The 23,026-nt window shown below is 41.5% G+C and overlaps 1 protein-coding gene across 2 annotated transcripts; it reads left to right on the top strand.

The window, feature by feature from the left end:
* The first annotated feature begins 6,704 nt into the window (after positions 1–6,704).
* On the top strand, positions 6,705–22,027 carry SRD5A3 (steroid 5 alpha-reductase 3). Of its 2 annotated transcripts, XM_042984507.1 has the most exons (5): positions 6,705–7,007; positions 13,994–14,136; positions 15,679–15,876; positions 19,596–19,730; positions 21,051–22,027. In XM_042984507.1, exons 1-5 carry the CDS (start codon positions 6,787–6,789, stop codon positions 21,308–21,310), a joined length of 957 nt encoding a protein of 318 aa, XP_042840441.1. In that variant the 5' UTR covers positions 6,705–6,786; the 3' UTR covers positions 21,311–22,027. The 2 variants fall into 2 exon arrangements, with proteins under 2 accessions (XP_042840441.1, XP_042840442.1); XM_042984508.1 differs by lacking the exon at positions 19,596–19,730.
* Positions 22,028–23,026: the final 999 nt, after the last annotated feature.

The following is a 23,026-nucleotide window of genomic DNA, read 5'->3' as shown; positions in this document are numbered from 1 at the left end:
TATTGGTCCTTCATTCCTTTTTATGGCCAAATATTATTCGATTGTATGGCTATACCATATTTTGCTTATGCATTCATCAGTTGATACACATTTGGATTGTTTCCACCGTTGGCTATTATGAAGAATGCTGCTATGAACATTTGTGTACAAGCTTCTGCGTGCATGTATATTTTCAATTCTTGTGGTTATATGCCTAGGAGTACAATTGCTGTTTGCACAAATACAAGTAGTACCTTTATGTTTAACTTCTTGAGGAATTTCCAGGATGTTTTTCAAGGTAGATGCACCATTTTACATTCCCATCTGTAGTGTATGATTATAGTTATACTACTGATTATAGTTGTATTTCTGGTTGTGAAGTGGCATCTCACTGAGGTTTTGGTTGGCATTTTGCTGATGGATAACAATGTTGAGGATCTTTTGATGTGCTTGTTGGACATTTGTATATTTTCCTTTTTTCCTTTCCCTACCGCCTACAGACCGGTTTGAATCCTATTTCGATTGTATTGGTTGACCTTACATTTTTAACATTAACTTGAGGCTTTAAGTCAAATATGAACCTTCTTAGCCTCCAAACACAAAGACCTTAAAAGAAATTTAGCACTTCACCCCATCTTACCTGTCATCTGGTATTTTATTCCAACTTTATTCTTTTATACAAGTTTGTCAGTAATATTATTTTATGAAATCAGTACTTAATAATCTACGTAAACACTCACACTTGCCAATTACATTATTTACCATTGTTCACTACATCTCACTCTCTCCTTCTGGATCTGATTTCCTTCTTTGTAAAGGACTGCTCATGTACTTTTCTCAATAAGACCCTCTGAGTGATAAATTTTATTTCTTCAATTTTCAACAATTCTATTATTCTTAAATGATACTTTCTCGTGTATAGATTCTAACTGACAGTTACTTTGCTTGAATATTTTAAAACACAATGCCACTGACTTCTGAATTACATTATTACTGTTTTTAGTCTAATTATTAGTCCTCTAAGTAATTTGTCTTTCTTCTCTCATTGCATTTAAGGCTTGGTGTGTGTGTTTTGTCTCTGATTTTCATTTTTACTTCTGTGTCTAGATGTCTATTTTTATTCATTCTGCCCAAGTTTCGTTATGTTCCTTAGACTTGAAGATTCACAATTTTAACCAAATTGGAAAAATTCTCAGCTGCTGCATTTTCAAACTTTTTCTTCTCTGCATTTTCTCTGTTCCTTCCTTCTGGCATCCTATTGCCTATATGCTGGCCCACTTCCTCCTTGTTCTTATCTTCTTCCATTTTCCATCTCTATCAATTTTCACTGCTTTCGGAGTATCTACCATAGATTGAGGTTCATAGTCTCTTTTCAGCTCTCTCTAAAAGGCTATTCAATCACTTTTTACCTTTTCTAGAAATTCTATTTGGTTTTATAAAGCTTGCTTGGTCTTTTCCAATAGTGCATTATTTCCGGGGGTTTGATTCCTTCCATTGTGTCTTTGATCATTTTGAACGTACTTATTTTATTCCTTTCAGATGGTGATTTTAGTTATCTCAGTCTCTTAGAGTTCTATATTCCTGATTTTTGTCACTCATGGTAAACTGATTCCATATGAGGTCGACACCTTTTCAGGAACTTATCTTTAGTGTGACTTCTTTTTCTCTGACAATCTTTTCCAAGTGGTCTGGCATTTTGCTTGTGCCAGGCAGAAGTATCAAAGGCTTAGACCAATTTTTTATGTTATTTTCTCAGTTGAGAAAGACAACTAAATAAAAAGACAGAACCAGTGCCCAGGAAACTGGATATAAAGCAAACATGTCAAAAGTAGACAGGTAGAGAGTTTTGAGCAAAGGAATGACAGGATTTACTTACATTTTTAAAAAATTACTCTACTGTGTTGAGACTAGATTGTAAGGGAAACAAGGGTTAGAAGCAAGACACTAGTTAGGAGGCTATTATAATAATTACAATAATAGAGTAGAGGGGAAAAAGTGGCTGGACCGGGGTAGAAGGAATAACTTGGTAAGACATGGTCAGATTAAGAATATACATTTCTAACATTTTTTATTGTTAAATGCAATAAAAAATACATAAAAGTACATAAAACACAAATATACAGCATACCAGTAATTATAAAGTAAACACCTAGGTAGCTACCATGCAGGGCAATAAACAGAACACTGCCAGGACACCAGAAGTCTCTCATATATAATTCCTTACCAAACACAAACTTCTCTCCCTTGCAAGTGACCTGCAAATGATCATTTCTTTGCTTTTCTTTCCTGTTTTTAAACTTTATATAAGTAGGATTATACAGTGTGTACTTTTGTGTCTTGCCTTTTCTCACCCAACATTATGTTTGTAAGATTCATCCATACTGCATGGAGCTGTGTATGTTCCTTGCAATCACTTAAGAACATTGAAGTGTCTGAACATGGCTCACTGTATTTATCTATTCTACTGTTGATAGATATTTGGGCTGTTTCCAGTTTTGAACTATCCTTTGAATATCATTGTCTGTATCTCCTGGAGCACGTGCATGTGCATTGCTCTAATATACATCCAAGAGTGGAACTGCTAAGTCATAGCATATGGTATCTTCAACTTTACCAGATAATGCCAACCTGTTTTCCAAAGTGGTAGCAACTTATCCTGCTTCAGCACTGTTTGATGATTCTGGTTGTTCCAGAACTTTAACACTCAGTGTCTCAGTTGTTTTAATGTTAGCTATTCTGATGGAATGTTACATTCCATTTTAGTTTAATTTTCAATTCCCTGATTGGTCACATTTTTGTATGTTTTGGGTTATCTGAATATCTTTGGGGAAGTGCCTGCTCAAGTCTTTTGCCCGTTTTTCTATTAGGTTGTCTGTGTGTGTTTTTTTTTATTTATGAATGTGAGGATACTAATCCTTTATTGGTTATATGTATAGCAAATACCTTTCCCTATTCTGTGCCTTGTATTTCACTCTATGGTGTCTTTTGAGGAAGATAAGGTTTTAATTTTAATGTTGCAAAATGTATTGATATTTTCTTTAAGTTTATTTATTTATATATAGCACATGTGCTATACGTGCGAAGGAGGGACAGAGAGAGAGGGAGAGAGAATCCCAAGCAGCCTCCGCACTGTCAGTGCAGAGCTTGATGCAGGGCTCAAACCCACAGCTGTGGGATCATGACCTGAGCTGAAATCAAAAGTCAGTCACTTAACTGTCTGAGCCACCCAGGCACCCACTGATATTTTCTTCTGGTTGTTTTTTATATCTTGAAAAAACAAACAAACAAAAAAAACACAACTTCCCTAACGTGGGATCAGGTAGTTTCCTATTCTACATTCTAAAAGATTTACTTTTGCCTTTCACATTAGGTCTTTAATCCACCTGAAATTGATTTTTCACTAATGGAGTCAGGAAGGGGTCCCATTTCTTTTCTCTCTCTCCCTTCTCTATCACCACCCATGTCCATCTCCTGGGACTTACTATTTGTCCTAGCCTCATTTATTATAAAGTTCAACCTTTCCTCACTGATGTATCACACAACCTCAATCATATGTCAAGTGTTTGTATACATGGGGATCTGTTTCTGGGTTCTCCATTATGCTCCACTGTCTGCTGTCTATCCCTACTTCCATACCACACTGATATCATTACTACAGCTCTGTGTCAGTCTTGATGTCTCATAGAATGAACCCTCCGACCTCCTCCTTCACCTTCAAGAGTGCCTTGGCCATCTTTAGCCCTTTCTACTTCCATATAAATTTTAGAATCAGCTTGTTAAGTTCCACAAAAAGTTGGCATTTAATCAGGATTATATTTATTCCATAAATCCATTTGGGGACAATTGTCATCCTAACCAATCTGTGAGCTTAGTATAGCTCTCCTTTTAGATATATCTTTTTTTAATACCAGTATGACTTTATTATTTTCTTTGAAAAAGACTTACATATCTTTTATGAAATTTAGTCCTAAACATGAAATATGTTATGCCATTGAAAATTGTACCTTAAAAACATTTCTGTGTCTGCTGGGAAATAAAATGATCAGTATTTATAAATCGATTTTTGTATCCAGCAACCTTACCAAACTTTCCTATTAGTTCTAATATCTTATCTGTAGACTCTATTGGAGTTTCTGATTATCTTCAAATAATGATAGTGTGTTTCTTACTTTTCAGTCCTTAGAACTTTCCTTTCTTTTTCTTATTTACAGAGCAGGCTAGGGTCTTTAGTAAAGCACTGACTCCAAAGGTTTTACTGAATTGATTGAATTTAGGTTTCATACTTTGAAGGTACAGCCAACAGGATTTGCTGACAGATTGTATTTAGGCTGTGAGAAAAAGAGAGGACTCAAGGTTTAGTTCAAGGTTTTTTTGCTTGAACTACTAGAAGAATGGCATTGCCATTTACTACAGGCAATGCCAGAGATTTGTTGGTCATATAGTGCTGGTAATTAAACGAAGAGAGATGAAAACTGACTTATACTTATTGGTGATGATCTCTCTAACAGACTTTAGCCTGGTTTTCCACTTCTGAAATAATTCACTCCAGGAAGGATTTAAACATATACAAATGCTCTCAGTAGGGTTTGACTTATAACTTCCTGTTCAGCCACTGCCCTCTACAGGGGGTTTGTCTGAATATGAGCTGTGCACTCTGATCAAAATCTGAACCAAAAAAAGAGAGATAACTTTTTTCTCTAGCCTCAATCTTTCCTATTTCATTACACACACACACACACACACACATACACACACACACTGATCTTGTTTTGCAATCTTTCCCCAGGTCAAATAACTACAAGAAAACCTCCCTCACCCAGGCAATTTGGTCACTGCAAGTAGCTTGTCTGGGAAAATGTCTTAGAAAGGCCAGCTGCATTTGTGTGGGGTTAACCCAAGAACAACGAAGAAAAATAAAGGGATGACTCCTACAGAAGGGATCCTGAGTCATACAAAAAGGCCTCATCGTGCCAGCTAGAAGGCCAATTTGACCATCCTTTATCACATGGTTCTCAACACACTGGAAAAGCTTATGAGTTCTCACACAAAGAAAGAAAACTCTAACAATCCTTTGGACTGCTGAAGTCACATTAACCTAACCACCAGGTTCCCTGATGTTTATTCAACATACATGTAGGGTATCTCATTGGGGGAAGAGTGATAAGCCAAATACCTCTCCCCTCACTCACCCTTCACCTGCTACCCAATCTCAAGAATGTAAGCTCCTGGGGCACCGGGGTGGCTCTGTCAGTTAAGTGACTGACTCTTGATTTCAGCTCAGATAATGATCTCAGGGTTGTGATCAAGCCCTGGGTCCAGCTCTGTGCTGACAGCATGGAGCCTGCTTGGGATTCTCTCTCTCCCTCTCTCTGTCCCTCCCATGCTGGCATGCACACATACACACACACCCTCTCTCTTTCTCTAAATACATACATACATACATACATACATACATACATACATACATATTTAAAGAAAAAAAAGAATGTAAACTCCAAAAAGGCAGTAGCATTGTCCAGTAAACCTCACTGTCCAAAATGGTGCTTGTCATATAATAGACATACAATATTTTTTTTTTGGAAATTGACTTTTTAAAGGCTTTTAAAAAATTGCCTTGAAGAGGGGCACCTGGGTGGCACAGTGGTTTAAGCATCCGACTCTTTTCTGTCTTCTTAATGTTTTTTTTATTTTTGAGAGAGAGCGGGCGTGAGTGGGGGAGGGGCAAAAAGAGAGGGAGACACAGAATCTAAAGCAGGCTCCAGACTCTGAGCTGTCAGCACAGAGCCCGATGTGGAGCTCAAACTCACAGGCCTCAAGATCATGACCTGAGCCGAAGGCAAGCGTCCAACTCTTGATCTCCGCTCAGGTCATGATCTCATGGTTAGTGATCTGCGCTGATGGTGCGGAGTCGGCTTGGGATTCTGTCTCACCTTCTCTCTGCCCCTTCCCCACTCAAAACAAATAAATAAACTTAATTTAAAAATTGCCTAAAAGAGTTAAACTTTGATTTATTGTAACTGAAAATCAATATTTAAATTTATTGAATTTATTGATTTAAGTTGATCAAATCAAAATTTTAAATGTTTAATGCGTCAATTCATAGCACTGTCATTACATAGAGTTAAAAACCACCTCTAGGGAGTGGAACTCTAGGGAAAGGAATGCTGCTTTTTAAATACAATTTTTACCACTTTCACTTTTGGGTTATTTGCAATCGTCTTGACGATTTTCTACTTTACTGGTTTAAATTATACACATTCCCAACATCCTAATACAACTATTCGTTTTTGTGTATGACCTACCTTCTTCATCAATACATACACACATTTGTATTAGTATGGTTGTTTGCAATCACAGCTATGTATTTTACAGTCAGCTTTTTATCACTTAACCTAGTTTCAGTCATCAGAACCTGGCGTTCCGTGTTTCCACAGTCTGCATCATTAGCATGGCAATGTCTGCATGCTATTACAAATGTGTATTGTACAATAATTTAAATATTCTAAACTGGGCCACTCAGGGTTGTTTCCATTTTTCATTGAAAATACTGCAGCAGTGCAGGCTTGCAATTCTTTGAATGATGTTGAATCATACTTTGGGCTTACTTAAGTCCAATTAGGGACTGAGGACTACTCAGGAGGGCCAGCGTGACCCCGCCCCAGGGGAGAGTCCTGGGCGCACGGCCCCGCCCCGCGCTGCGTCACCGACGTCCCGCCTAGCTGAGACTGGCACGCAGCGCGGGAGCGGCCGCTGGGGCGCGGGCGGGCAGTTCGGGCCCTGGGAGCCGGGAAGCCCGGCGCTCGGGCTATGGCTCCCTGGGCGGGGGTCGAGCTCTCGGCGCTGAACCCGCTGCGCGCTCTGTGGCTCGCGCTGACCGCCGCCTTCCTGCTGACCCTGGTGCTGCAGCTCGTGCCGGCCGGCCTGGTCCCCGGCTGCGCGCTCTTCCAGGACCTGATCCGCTATGGGAAAACCAAGCGTGAGGGGCCGTCGCGCTCGGCCGCCTGCCGGGTCTTTGATGTCCCCAAGAGGTAACCGCGCCCCGGCTGAGCCCGGCATACCGAGGCGCGGGGAGCCCGGAGCGCCCGGCTCGGGCAGCCGGCAGGGGGCAGCAGAGGCGGACGCGGGGTCGGCGCTGACCAGGCCAGAAAGGCCTTGACGCCGGGCGCAGCGCTGCCCCGGCTGGGCTGCCGGGCACTGCCGCCTCCGCGTTGTGGCCCAAGGTGGCGGAATGCCCCGAGGGCCGGTGGACAGCAAAGATGGTGAGCCGCGCGGCAATGTGAGCTTGGAGCCGCACGAGTCTTTCCCTGGGGGGAAATGGCAGCGCTTCCGATGTAGGCCTGGTCTTTGGCTGTGCCCCCAGGTGCACAGGCGGCAGGTTAAATCCTTTTGGCCCCAAATTCTCCTTTCTCCCCCTCGCCTGCACTCTAGGGGTTTATAATCTAACTTGAGGTCACCGGAACTCTCTTGTGGACTCGAAGGCAGGCCAGCCCCCTTCACGCCTGTTTCCCCCGTTTGTCTGTCTGACCCTCAAAGTCAGGACAAGGGGCCAGACGCTGGTCACCACAAGGGCGCCACCTCCTTTGGCTGCACCGACCCTCCTACCTGGCATCTTGGTGGGTGCCCCTGGGGAAGAATGTGGCCCAAGAGTGCACATTTTCGACAAGCCCGATCCCGAAGCTTTATTTGACTTTCAACCGATTTTATAACCAAGAAAGATGAAATCGTTAAGGTTTACATAGAATTCTTTCAGAAATTGTAAAGACTTGTTATAATTTGCATTTGTTGGGCGGGTGGGAGAGTGTTGTTTGGTTTTTTTACTCTGAATTCAGAACATAGCTGGGAAGAGTCAGCCAAACGCTTCGGAAAATAGCAGTGGCTTTTCTGTCTTTAAGGTGCATTTAAGGTGCATTTAAGGTGTCTTTAAGTTGATATTTAGGAAGTTATGTGGAGGAACGTGATAAGGTTTCTAACGTATTAAAACCCCTGGTTTAATCATTTGAACCTCTCATTGGCAGTGTCCCAGGTCCACAGACAACAATAGGACTAAGTGTAACTTGGTTTCTGAAACATGGATAATCCCCTACTTTTGTCTTTTGGAGAAGGATTCATCAGGTGTTAACACTGAGAAGGAAAAACCAGTTCATTTAGAGGACGAGTAAAGGGAATGAGGTTCTGGGAAGAGATAGGAGTATTTAGGACACATTAGTCAAACTTCGTATTTATTAGGGGCTCTTTTTAAGTCAAAATTACCTATCTTTTTTTTTTTTTTTTTTTTGAGAAAGAGAGCAGGAGGTGGAAATAGGGGCAAAGATCTCACCAGCATGAGATCATGACCTGAGCCGAAACCAGGAGTCCCACACTCAACGAACTGAGCCACCCAAGGCACCACCCCCGCCCCCCCCCCCGTCATCCTATTTTTAATCAAGTTTGATTGCAGTACATTCTTTTCTACTTACTAGCAATGGCATTCCCAGGCTGTCATTTTTTTAATGTTATAAAGTGAAGAAAAACGTTATTTCTTACTGTGAATTCTAACAATTTGTGCTGTGAATTTTGAAAAAGGCATTAGTGTCCCTAGATGTAAAGGACACCACATTTCAAATCATTTCTTGCACTCACCTGTTTCTCTGGCTCCTATACCCTAGCTGTTAGTGCTCAAGCATGTCCTCATATGACAGCTAAGAAACAAACTTGGTACCTTTCCTTTGTTCATTACTACTCTTTGGGTTTGTAATCTCTCCCTTAATTTACACCTTTTTCTTCTTCCAGAATTCTAGAGTAGAACCTCCATGATGTTTTGTTCTCTAAAGTTAGACCAGCATTTCTTTAGTATTGAAGTCCAGGCCAGTAAGGAAAGACAAATAAGTCTAGATACTTTATTTAAATATATTTCCTTATGCAAAGTTTAAATATTCTTAAAAGTGAAAATAAACCTGTAATTTTTACACCAAGGAAGAGACAGCTATAAATCACATTTCTGCATCTAAAATAGTGCTTAGGAAGGGTGCCTGGGTGGCTCAGTCGGTTAAGCACCCGACTTCGGCTCAAGTCATGTTCAAGCCCCGCATCAGGCTCTGTGATGACAGCTCAGAGGCTGGAGCCTGCTTCACATTCTGTGTCTCCGTCTCTATCTGTCCCTCCCCTGCTGACTCTCTCTGTCTCTCAAAAATAAATATATGTTAAAGAATTTTTTTTTTTTAAATAGTGCTTAGGTAATTTTGTTCGGGGTTATTTTTTCCAAAGGAGGCCAGAATAAAACCTTAAATCAGTTCATGGCATGTTTGATTCCATTACTGCTGTTGGATAGGGGTTTTTTTCCCTAAAGTGATGGTGCTTTTCTCGTTTTCCTTTTGGTTCATAGATTATTGATTTCCCAGAAAGCCTGAATAAATAGGTGACTCCAACATGAATCATAGTGCTCTTGACTTGTATAGTGTATATGGAAGTACTTCTTCTAAAATTTCAAAATGGTATCAAAGCGTTGCAGTTGAATTGAGTTCTGGAGGCAGAGAGAATCATCCAGACTTTCCCCCTGGGGTTCAGCAATCCTGGCCAGAGGTCCAGGAGACCTGTGGGCAGAAATTCAGGGCAGACTTGGATTAGAAAAAATTACATCTTTATTTCAGTAACCTCTAGCTGAAATTTAGCATTTCCTTAAAGATGAATGTAATCAACAAGCCACAGTAGAATTAGTAGTACTTGCAATATTGTGACAGGTTTATATATATATATATATATATATATATATATATATATATATATACACACACACAGAATTTTTGAGATCTCAAAATATTATTTTCATCACTATAAGAATGAATCACTAGATATTGTTATTTTATACATTAATTACAAAAAGTACATATGTTACTATTATCACAAATTTTTTTTTAGTAGTTGTGTTACCTATATTTCAATATACTTGGTTTCCTTGGTAATCCCTATGTATTTTGTGATTGAAGCAACATTTTGAGAAGTAGCCAGTAGCCTTTACCAGACTGCCAAAGGAGTCCATGGAAGAAAAATGTTAAGAACCCCTCCTCTAGACTGTAAACTTGCCATAAGTTTACATTTGTCTTTTTTGTTACCATATCCCTGGTACAATGCCTGACAAGTAATGTCCTTGATGACTATGTTTTGAATGAATTTTAAGAAAAAGAGGGTTTAGGTTTAATTGGTTCATTGATTAACTTAACTGCTCACTCCAAGAATAATTTTGGATAAGATACCTTCTCTTTCATTCATTTATTTAACTGGTGTTCATAGAGTACTTATGTGTCAGGAGCTTTTTAGTTCTTGTAAGATAGATACATACAGTAGGTATGTAAACAAATCTTACAAAACAAGCGAGATAATTTCGGATGGTAATAAGTGCTTCAGAGGAAATCCAGCAGGATTATTTGATCATGAGCAAAATTGGGTGGCCATGGCAGTGACAACACTGGAGAGGATGGTCAGGGAGCGTTGGAGCAGGAGACGAGTTCATTGCAGGAGGCAGGGCTGGCTCACCAGGGCCAGGGAGGAAATTAGATTTTATTCTGAGTGTATGGAAAGCCATTGATGGCTTTAGGATGGAGAAGCAGGCGTGGCATTGTGTATGGATTAGATGTTAGCATAACAGCACCCCCTTGTCATATAGGTGGTGATATTAAAGCACTTATCCCAGGGCCAGTCACCTTGTCAGATTGACAGATTACCTTGTCAATGTTTGCTAAGCATTAGTTCACTTCCTTAGTTAACCCTATAACTCCCCTAATTGGGCTTTGGGTCAGTTCCAGCAATCAGTAAATATGTATTATTAGATCCTGCCCCCCTCCCCCCTCCAAACCATCCAGTGGCTTCTAAGTCACTCACAAGAAGAGCCCAAGGCCATATATAGTTTGTTCCTACCACCTCATTGTGTCCTGTGGTTAGCCCGCCCCGTGTAGTCCCAGTCCAGTTTTGTGGGCCTCTCTTTTCCACCTCAGGGCCTTTGCAGTGCCTGTTATCTATACCTAGAAAACTTTTTCCCCACACAGTCATACTGTTTATGTCCTCACTTCCTAGAATTCTACTCAAATGTTACCTTCTCAATGAGGTGTGCCCTATCTACCCTGTTTAAAAGTATTTCTACCATCCCAGATAGTCCTTCTTTTCTTTCTGGCTTTAGTTTTCTCAGTAACAGTTATCACCTGCTGGCATGCTATAAAATTTATTTTTGTGTGTGAGTGTAAGTGCCATGAGGGCTGGAATTATATATTGTGTTCATTGCTGTAATCCCAGAACCTAGAGCAGTCCCTGGCTTATAATAAGCACTGAAATAGTTGTTAAAGGGGTGCTTCCTTGGTGCCGAGTCCATAAGGATCACCTTATCCCTGTTCCCGAGGGTTTGGAAAACAGTGCTACAATTAAGCAAATTGCCAAGGGAGGAAAAAGAGGGAGAATGTCTAAAAACAAAGAGTAGAGTTTTTAGATCTATCGTTTGAGGCTAAAGCTGCGTCTTTATAAAAATCGAGATTTATCGAGTAGAAGATGTTTCTCATAGAGGGTAATCAGGCAAGCAAAACAGGAGATAGAAGGTACAAAATGCAGGAATAAGAACGGCAGTCTGCCTGTGAATCAGAAACATCACAGCACAAGCAGGGCGTAGCAAGATATGGCTTAGCAGCTCATAAACCAATTATAAACGCATTTGAGTGATTGGTTGACTGCAGGCTTGGTATAAATTGGTACATGTGATATAGGGACCTAAAAGCAAGTTCAGGCAGGTCTAGGTTGCACGAATTAGAAGTGCAGTAGTGTGATTTTAACTCCAGTCATCAGAGCTTCTGGAGCTAAATGCTGCCCCTTACTGTGTGACCTTGAATAAGTAACCTAACATCTTAGCTTGCATTTACTCATCCGCCACATGAAGATAACCATATAAACTTTACAGGATTGTTTCCACCTGCTTACCAAAGGGATTTTTTTTTTAACTTTAAAAAGAGTAAAAAGAATAAGCGATGCCCTGTGTGTGTGTGTGTGTGTGTGTGTGTGTGTGTGTGTGTGTGCGCGCGTGCGGGTGTGTGTTAAAATAGACATGACAAAACACTTAACATTTTAGCCCTTTTCAGGTGTACAGTTCAGTGATTTTAAATACATGCTCATTGTTGTGCAGCTATCACCACTATTAGTCTCCAGAACTTTTCCATCAGCCAGAGAAATTTTTAAAACGTAAGTTATTTAGGTCACTCTGCTCAAATGGCTTCCCATCACCGTGAATAAAAGCCCATGTCCTTATGAGACCCTATAGCATATGCTTCTCCCACCTCACCACCGATCCTTCTCCACACAGGTGTCCTTTATTGTTCCTCAGGGCCTTTGTGTTTGTCATTTCTCTGCCTAGAAAATTCTCTGCCCTGGAATTTCACCGGGGTTGTTCATTCTAGCCAGATGTCACTTCCAGAGAGGCCATCCTTGACCCCCTGTGCAGAATGGCCTCCCCTCTGCACCCTCTCTGTCTCCTACCCCAAGATTATGCTAGATATCTATAGGTTCATTTGTTGATCATATGCTGAAAGATAATCAAGGCAGGGACCCAGTCTGTTTGCTTCCTGCTGAGTTCCTGGGTCCTAGAACATTCATTGCCTGGCAGCATTCTAAGTTCTCAATAAATGTCTGTGGAAAAATGAAGTAGGTAGAGTGGCTGGCCCAGAAGATGCTTTTCAGAAGCTAGCCATTCCGAGGAAGGCTGCAAAGCAGGGCTCTGCTGACATTCTGCTCTGCTCTTGTAGCTCAGACCATACCTGCACTCAGTTCTAGGAAGCATGTCTTAGAGACCCTGGAAGGCAACCAAAAGCCAGTGGCTGGGTGGGGGGTGGGGTATTGGAAGTGACACTGATGAACTTTTGATGAAACTAGGCTTTTGAGCCCAGAGAAGATCAGAACTGGGATAGAAGATCAGAACAGGATAGCTCAGCAAGGGCAGATTTGGTGATAGAATTTGTAACAGTAGTTGGGAGAATTAAGTGGGTTGCTATGGAGTGATCAGATTAGATCGGTGTCAGGCTGGGTTGTGGGCATAGTCTGGGGGGCTATGTTCTGGATCATCTGGAAGAAGAGTTGCTGAATTCCATCTAATCCTCTGACTCCAGGTTTGTTTACCTTGTCACAGGCTAATGAGACCAGAAGGAGGGGGCTCAGTATGTAAGTGATGCATTAAAGACCAGGGAAGACACCTTTCAGAGTCAGAAATATTTTGAATTCATTTAAATAGAGAAAAATAGAAGTATAGGTCAAGGGACCTCAAAAGAAGGTTAGACCTTTGTGCCCTTAGACGGTTTCAGTAAACCAACACCATCTTTCACATTGAAGTAACATTGCTAATTTCAATTTTTATTGGTCCTGGTTTTATTTGTATTTTGTTCGTGAAGTTGCAATTGATTGCAAAACAGGCACTGTACTTTAGGAGAGCTGTAACCATCAGGAGTCTATACCTAGTTTTATGAGTTAATATCTGTCATGTTAGTATAAAAGTTAGGTCAACACAATTTAGGAAATTTAGGAAAACACTGAATCAGAGGACCTTTAAGATTTCTGGCCAGCCCTGAGAGCTTGTGGTTTTGCAAATCTTGTGTAAGAGTTGTATGGCTATTGCAGCAACATTGCTCGGGATTTAGAAACCTTTCACGTTTGGCTTCTGTTGGCACAATCTAGGTTCTCTTTGCCGGGGTCTGGCACCCCCTGTGTTGGAACTTGAGCCATCCCCTAACCCAGAGATAAGAGAGATTGCTAATTGACCATCTGTCTAAGTTTAACAAGGTCAATCATGTTCTTACCTCAGGAAGCCTCTTTGTTCTACGAGTTAACCGGTCCCATCATTTGAAAGGAGATTTTTAAAAAATCTGAATGCCTGCAGGATTCAGGTTCTATTAAAACAACAAAACTATACCTTGGGAATGGGGGAAAGAGGTTAGGGAACCTAAAAATAGTATTCCTGCATAATGCTTTAAAGTGGACCTACTCTGATTATTGCCTAACTGGTTTAACCTTGCAGGTATTTTTCTCACTTCTATATCATCTCAGTGCTGTGGAATGGCTTCCTGCTTTGGCAACTTACTCAGTCTCTGTTCCTGGGAGTGCCTTTTCCATACTGGCTGCATGGTTTGCTCAGAATTCTCGGGGCTGCCCAGTTCCAAGGTATGACTCCCCTGGCTAGTTACAACCATTTCGTCCTGTCCCCGCCTTTCCTGCCTGTAGGGAGCTGTTCTCAGTATTTCACAGCCACCCTCAGGCTTCTCTGTGGGCCTGGGAAGTGGAGGGTGAGGGCAAAAAAAAAGTGTGAGTGGTTTATAGGCAGGTGGCCAAGGGGGTGTCCCCCCATCCTTCACTGAGATCATGGCAGCCCCAGAGTTAGCTCTTCGTCCCTGACTTCCCAGCAAGGGCTGTGCTGTGTGCAGGACAGACCGTTCTCCCTCTGATATTTTTAGTACTACTGATTAATAATATACAAAAGTCTTTACAATTCAGTGGAAAAGTTCTTAGGATCCCTCGGGTTTGCCTCAAAACATTTATCATTTGTTTTGCTGAACCAAAATCATGTCTCAGAACCCCAGAAATATGACAGGAAATTACTTTTTGATCACCAGTTAAAAAAATGTTTGTTATACTGTAAGCTTTACTTATATAATAACATTGACTGTAAATAGTTGTTGACCAGATGATTACAAAAGAGCCCTTAAATTCACCTCACTTTACTTCTGGTAAAGGATACCTAGACCGATTTCAAAAATTGGAGGATTTTTAAAGGAATTGAAGGTGAAAACCATATGGTGGTTTCAGTTAATGTCAGGCGGAGGCTGAGGGACAGAATTAGAAACAAATCGTTCTCTCGTTCCCTCTGTCCTTTGTTCCAGCAGCCAAACCACTGGCTTGGTAGGAACAATCCTTTTCTGTATAACCAGAGGAACTCATTGCAAAAGATGGCAACTGAAAGGGAAGACCTATGCAGATCCCCTTTGGGAGCAGAGGATACCTCAGCAAATCCCACATTAGCCATTAAAACTTCATCTCTTCCTTTGTGTGTGCGTGTGTGCACGTATGACATTCATTTTAAAAAGTCTAGGTGTTATGCCACTTGAAAACCAGTATTTCTTCCCAGTTCTTTTGACAGAGGGGTGAGAGGCAGGTAGGAAGATAGATCTTAAGGGTCAGAGTCTGCTAAAAGTATAATTTTCTTTTTTTTTTTTTTTTTTTAATCTGGAAAGAAATGCATAATTCCCCCATCTCTGTTCCTGTCCCCTTTTCTGCCTCTCCAGGTGCCTTGGTCTCTTGTCTCCCCTTACTCAGGGATCCCACCAGCTGGGATTGTTAGAAGTCATGTGGGCACTCTTCCGGACTGTCTTCATCTGGCTGGTCGTGCCAGGGACCGGAGATCCACAGTCCTCAGGTTCTGAGTGCACGGACTCCTTCACAGTGACATACATGTAACCTAGAAGGCTTTCACATGACGGAGAGTCAAGAGACCTGAGTTTGTCACTAGCCAAATTCCTTAGCTTTGCTTGGCCCACTTCCTCATGACTTAAAAAAAAAAAAAAAAAAAAAAAGTATTAGACCAGATGATTTTTAGGGCCCTCTCCTGGCTCTAATCTTACTTAATACTGTGTTGAACAGTAGGAAAAAATCCAACTTTGGATTAGTCCTGGAAAGAAAGATGCTAACGTGTTGCATTCTGAATTCTAGGGAGTGAGTTGGCGCTGTCTGCATTCTTAGTGTTAGTATTTCTGTGGCTCCACAGCCTGAGAAGGCTCTTCGAGTGCTTCTATGTCAGTGTCTTCTCCAATGCTGTGATTCACGTTGTGCAGTACTGTTTTGGACTCGTCTACTATGTCCTCATCGGCCTAACTGTGCTGAGCCAAGTGCCAATGGACGGCAGAAATGGTGAGTGGTTCCTGGGGTCTGTTAGCTGAGTCACTGGGCATATGAGGTACTCTTGAGGCAAAGCGCCCCACCAAGCTTTAGGGCAGTTTGAAAGTAGACCTGCTCAACTCACTTTGCATATGAAGAGTTTGGACTCTACTAGTAGGTTGAAAAAGTCAGCATGCCCAAGGGTATATACATTAACTGTTACAAAACTGCTGAAACCTGAAAGACACTTACCTAAGCACTAATGCCTGTAAAGATATTAAAGTGCCAAGTGTTCAGGAGGTGCAAGGGTGAAGAATTGGGACATGGGCCTCCCTTGGTGGGAATGAAGTCACTGAACTCATGTGGAGTTAGTCTGGAAGGAAAGAGAGAGTGTGGTCAGGAGTCGGACAGGAAGCAGGGGAACACCCAAGAACAAGAGAAAGGGTCAGAGAGAATGTTGTCTCACCAAAGCCTCAGTCCCTCTGGTGTGCACGTGTGGAAGGGGAAGGGTGGTACAGGATTAAATCTCAGAAAACCAGAGGAGGAAGGGGTGGCCTGGGCTCCTGGAGAATAGTTGTGATTTGAAGAGGGAGTAGAAAGCCATTTTAAGCTTAGGTCATTTAGGTCTTAGGATGATTCCAGTTATAACAGAGCTTTTCTTCAAGTGAGGCAGCTTGAGGGGAGAGGACAAAAGGGTACTGTGGTAAATCAGAATTGTGTCTGAACACTTCTGAGCTCCCACTAGCCAGGAAGAGAGAAGCAAAATCATGGTCTTTGTTTATGAGGAGGAAGTAAAGTATATTTTGGTGGGGGAAGGGAGGCTGAAGACAAAACATTTATGACTATCATTTTTGTAAAAACAGTGCATACTTACTACATAGAACTCAAGTCATTTGGGGTAAATGAAGTTAGTTTTTAGTGCTGAGGCTAACTTTACCCTGGACCCTTGGTATCCATCTGCCTGGACACTGTAAGGCAGACTATTCATGACTGTTCTGAGTTCACTTCTCCATGTTCCGTAAAGCTGCCCTTTCCATCCTTGTAAATAGAGACCAAAGTCTGATACTTAGAATACTCAGTAAGCTTTCTCCTCAGGTTTGATTTCAGTATCAGAGTAGCCCCTTGAAAATCCTCTCTGTGCTGCTGTGGTATAACCCAAGGCCTTTATGGCTTGAGGAATGATTGTAGAGTACAATTTATTAACAATCTTTCTTAATTCATGAATTATTTATTGGCTCCAGCCGCTCAGCTAGCATCTCTCCATCTGATTCCACTGAACTTAATCAAATCAGCATTTCCCCCCTGAGCTTTCTGCGTTGGCTTTCTTTCATGTGCAGGCCATATCAAGGTGTGAACTATTATCTGTGGGGAACATTACTGGGATTTCCACCCAAAGGAGCTTTCTGAAGCATGTGACTAACCCACTAGCTTTCAGTCTGTTAGCCTCCATTGGCATTACACATCTCTTCTGGAGTTTCATCTGCTGGCTGGACCACTGTTTTTGCCCTCCCTCCTGTACGGTAGAAAAGAAAGAAAAGGCTGCTGAGACACCCACAAAAATCACTTTCCAGACACTCATTTCTGAAGCTGTCTTCTTTTTCACCTACTTATCTTTCAAGAGGTCATATACAGGCTTTTGGGACAATGTGGCGAGAACTGGTTTCAGGAATTCATTGAGAGGGAACACACTGGGGCATTTGCCAGCTGCAAGGTCTGATGGGAATAAGCATGAGCTTAGGACTCAGTGGGGCTTGAATCTGAATTCTGGCTTGTTTAACCACTCTGAGCCTCAGAACCTTCATCTGTAATTAGGGACACATCCTGATTTCAGAGGATTTTTGTGAAAGGGAAAGGAAAGAATGTCTGTAAGCTGCCCACACCTTCGTACCTCCTTGTCTTCAAAGTCTGGAGGGTCGGGCGCTGGCTGGCTCAGTCAGTTGGAGCATGCAACTCTTGATCTCGGGGTTGTGAGTTTGAGCCCCACATCGAGATTACTTAAAAATGAAATCTTAAAAAAAAAATGTTTAAACTCTAGAGGGTCTTCCTCCAACCACTCTCCATTATACGTTGTATTTTATTTTCTCCAGAGTGCCATCTCTGCCTGAACCTGTCTTGATTATAGGTTTGTCTACTTGTTTCTGTTTGCCTCTTGCCACTAGATTGTGGATTCATGAGGACTGGGATTTTACCTTACTTATTCACTGCCTTGTGCCTTGTGTGAGATGCCAGGCTCAGTAGACAGTCAGTAATTAATGAATAAACAAAGAGTTAAATACTACACAGATTGGAGCCTCAGCCTTCCACCTGACTCCCCTTCCCCACGTTATAATTCCAACGTACTCTTAGAAATCTTTTTTCCTCATAGGTACTTTCTCGGATTCAGAGCAGGTCTTCTGGCAGTGATGTGAACTCTCAAACACTTGCCTCAGTTTTTAATCCTAGAGTGACTTGCTCTTACAGCTGAATTTAAAACTATTTTTCACATTTTATTTTTAACTTCTGAAAAGATAACCTTTTAGTTAAATGGCTAAATCTAGTAAACGTTAAGAGTCTATAGTAAACTGTTTATATGGGACAAGTTTTTAAAAGAAATTAACACAGGTAGATATTGGTGGACTCTCATTAGCCCAGCTGTCATCAGCTGAGCCCTGCCTTCAGGTACCCATATGGAATAGTACGATCCTTGGTTCTCTTACCTGAGTCAGCTCTGTAGGGGCTCTCTCCTGGCTCCAGACCCTCAGGCTCTTTCCCGCAGTCAATGGACAGCTTTGTTTCTTCAGTCAGGTTCCTAACTAGCTTGCCTGCTTCCTGCTGATCATAAGGAAGTCCTTAATTTGCTTTGCTGATGCCAGCCCCCAGAAGACCTGAATTCTTCCTGTCTTCTTGGTAGCTGAAGAAGAAAGAGGAAGATGATACTTTTGAGTGTTTCTGCTTCTGAACTAAATCCCTCTAACGTGGTTCTCTCTAATCAGAGATTAGAGGGATATTGTTTGATTTTTCATCTTGCAGTTTACATTTCTCCTCTTTTGAGAAGCCCCGTGCTGAGCCTTTACTTCCAGTGATTTTCTTCATTGGCTGGAGCCAGTCAAGTCTGTGTTCTGCATTCAGGGTCTCCCCTGAATAGCTTAGGGCTGCAGCCCAGGGTGGGATTCCTTTAGAAAGTGTTCTCACGGTAGACTATAAGAAATAAGACATAAAACCAGGCTTAGAAATATAAATGCACAGTGGCCTTACCACACAAGAGTATGAGACACCAAGAGTTTGGGCACCTGGGTGGCTCAGTTGGTTGGGTGTCCAGCTCTTGACTTCGGCTCAGATCATGATCTCACAGTTTGTGAGTTCAAGTCCCACCTTGGGCTCTGCACTGGCAGCATAGAGCCTGCTTGGGATTCTCCCTGTCTCTCTGTGCCTCCCAAGCTCACACACTCTCTGTCTCTCTCCAAATAAATAAACTTAAAAAAAAAAAAAAAAGAGTAGGAGGCAGAGCTGACCTCTGTGCTTGAAGCGTTTGAAAAGGGAACAGGAGAATGTGTCAATGTGGAGTTCTCTGTCAGGGACCACTGAAGCTGCCCCGGGCTGGAAAGCATACCCTTTTCTTCTCCCCTCTGTCCTTGGTAAATTACATGACGATAATTTTCTAGTCATGAGGAACAGAGCAATCGGATAATTGTGTTCTAACTGTATGATCGTTTCATTCCCTGAGCCTCTGAAATTTTGCATTTTGGCCAATAAGGTAACTCTTTTTTCTGTAGTCTATGTGATAGGGAAAAATCTCTTGATGCAAGCCCGGTGGTTCCATATCCTCGGAATGATGATGTTTATCTGGTCATCTGTCCATCAGTACAAGTGCCATGTCATTCTCGGCAATCTCAGGAAAAATAAAGCAGGTGAGATGTCTTTTAGAGGCACTGCATGTGGATTTTAACCCTCAGAAGTTAGTTGTCTGTGTTCCTTTATTTTTTTCCTTCCTGCCCTAGTTAATGACTTATCTATCAAATATTCATTTTTTAATGTTTTTTTATTTTAAGAGAGAAAGAGAGAGTGCCAGCATGAGGTGCAGAGAGAGAGGGAGTCACCGAATGTGAAGCAGGCTCCGGGCTCTGAGCTGTCAGCACAGAGCCCGACGCGGGGCTCGAACTCACAAACTCCTAAATCATGACCTGAGCCAAAGTCAGACGCTTAACTGACTAAGCCACCTAGGCGGCCCTATCAAATATTTATTTTTGACAAGACACCTCGTCAAAATCTTAATCTTCCCATTTGTAAAATGAGACCGTTATGCCAGAAGATCTCCCCGGTCCCATCTAGCCCTGATATTCTGTGATTCTATTCTGTGCCCACATTTTGGGGCCTGCGCTGACGATATGTGCCTAACCAGCATGTGAGTGCTAGTATTACTTTGCTGAGTTAGTATCATTCCGTCAAAGCAAAAAAACTTGACTTTTAGTTAGCTTGTGTTGACTTACCACAGGTACAGTTTATACTAGGCTTTTGAAGTACTAAAAATGGAATAATCCTATTCATCATTTACCAAGTGCTTATTCTGTGCCGGGCCCTGTTCTTAGTGCTTTACATATAGCTTTACGGTGCTCTCTTGAAGTGGTTCGAGTCTTATCCTCACTTTACAAATGAGGAAACTAAAGATGTTAAGCAACTTTTCTAAAGTTACACAACATGTAAGTGGGGGAGTCAGGATTTGAACTCCTGCAGTCTGAGCTCTTAATTACTAGCTTGGAAGTCTGGTGGAGAAACAGACTTTGTTTGCTTTGTGCTTATTTTCAGTTGGGGGTGCAACCTAAGCATGCAACTTTTTAATACGTAGTAGGTTGACAATGGGAGTGTGACGGGAAGTGGGTTTGCACACAGGTCTGTGATCCTCTTTGTTATTTCATTTCATTTCATTTTTTTAATGTTTATTTATTTTTGAGAGAGAGAGAGCACGAGCAGGGGAGGGGCAGAGAGAGAGGGGGACAGAGAATCTGAAGCAGGCTCTGCTCTGACAGCAGCAAGCCCAATGCAGGGCTCAAACCCACAAACTGCGAGATCATGACCTGAGCCGAAGTGGGTTGCTGAACCGACTGAGCCACCCAGGTGCCCAGTGATCCTCTTTTTAAAATAAGAGTCTTTGTAAATTGCCTGGGGACTGAAGTGGTAAGCTGTCTTTCCACAACTTCATATGTTCAGGAAGTCTTCTGTTTCTGTTTCAGGAGTGGTCATTCACTGTAACCACCGAATCCCTTTCGGAGACTGGTTTGAATACGTTTCTTCCCCTAACTACTTAGCAGAGCTGATGATCTACATTTCCATGGCTGTCACCTTTGGATTCCACAACTTAACTTGGTGGCTAGTGGTGACATATGTTTTCTTCAGCCAGGCCCTGTCTGCTTTGCTCAGTCACAAATTCTACAAAAGCAAATTTGTCTCCTATCCAAAGCATAGGAAAGCTTTCCTACCATTTCTGTTTTAACATAACCCCAGTCACGAAGAAGGCAAACCAGATGACAGGTTCAGTTCCTGAGGACAACAATGTCTAGGGACCAAAGTACAATTTCTGCAGAACTGTTTGAAACTCTGTTTCCTTTATACACCGAAAAGTCTTCACTGAATGAGCAAAGCGATACCCCTCAAGAAAGTGAATCTTCAAAGAAGAAATGACTTCTGGCAAACTGGGGAGTGCTGTGTCTGCCTTCCGAGATGCTTTATAAAACCAACCAGCTGCTGAGAAGTAGATGAGCTTCTCCAAGTGCTTCAAAAGCAAAGTAACCAAGAATGTACAAACAGCTTCACACATGCACATACATCCACAAAGGAAGAGAGAAGACCATCTGTGGCTTTGGTTTTGTTAGGGACAAATGAACTGAACTACATAATAAGCAATATAATAAGTGCTCAGTAACTGTTGCATTTCAATAAAAGCAGAAAAGCTTTTGAAAATAACAATATATAATTTCACACCAACAGATTCAGGGAAAAATGACTTTGTTGGAAATAGTTTATACTTTGACATGTGGCCACAAATATTTCCAGTTATGTAACCAGCAACAGTGGTTTCCACTCCTCTCCCCCTCAAATCATAGCCTAACAGAAAATTTGAAACTTCTTTTATTTAATACTTTTTTGACATCCCCTTCAAGGAAGTACCTTAAAAGTGAAAGCATCTGAAAATAAAATATTTTTATATTTATGTGTAAAGAGCCTCCATTAATGGACTGACCTTCGCTGCAGATTGTGTAGTGCTATAGCCATGTTCATATGTAGGTATCCAAACTGGATTCATTGTTTGCCGAGTAACTGTTTAACTATTTTAATGAAATGAATCTGAAGTTTTTAGGAATAAAGTTTACACTAGTTTATGTTTTAAAAAATACTCATGATTAAACCAAAGGGAAATAAATGCGCGGTTTAAAAGAAAAACAATTGAAAAATAATACTAATGCTACAGCCTGAGCAACACAGCAAAAACTGCACATTTGTGCAACATAAGATTTACTGGCTTAGTGACCAAAGTATTGACTTGATTGCTTTCGTGCAGGTGTCCTAGTCTACTAGCTACTAAAGTTTGGCACTAATGTGTACCTTGCTGTGGGGGAAAGAACCTCATTAACCAGACATGAAATCAAATGCACAGTTTAAGAATGTCTTCCCCACCCTCATCCCTAGAATAGTAAACCAAAGCTGTTAAACCAAGATCTTTCTAATCTGAACTTTCAATACATGCATATGAAAGCACATCCTAAAGTTTTTAAAATAATTTCTGCTGTGGCATTTTCTCTCTCATCAATCAAATGCCACTTCAGTCAGCTAATCAGTCTACTCAAATAAATGACATATTTATTTCATTTATCATTTAGATTTGCCATCCTCAGGACCAGGACTCAGGAACAAAACTTTCTACACTGGAAATGTAAAGCATATTGCAGTTTGGTCTTAATTTCCACACAAGTGGCATGGATTTTTAATGGCAAACTATTTGGGGGAAAAATGTTTTTTTTGCTGTAGCATACCATTTTATACCTAGGTTAGTGTAGGAATTTGGATAATGTTCTGGAATTTCATTGCACATTTAAGTAAAATAATGAGTATGCCCTGTGAAGAACCATATCAGGGGCTGTTAGAAGACTTTCCCGGTCTCCAGTATCCCTGTCTCAGGCCCACTGTCCCTACTGTCCCCTCACACTCTTTA

The sequence above is a fragment of the Panthera tigris genome, chromosome B1, assembly GCF_018350195.1.
Source record: "Panthera tigris isolate Pti1 chromosome B1, P.tigris_Pti1_mat1.1, whole genome shotgun sequence".
Classification (NCBI taxonomy): domain Eukaryota; kingdom Metazoa; phylum Chordata; class Mammalia; order Carnivora; family Felidae; genus Panthera; species Panthera tigris.
This window is presented reverse-complemented; position numbering and strand designations above follow the sequence as displayed.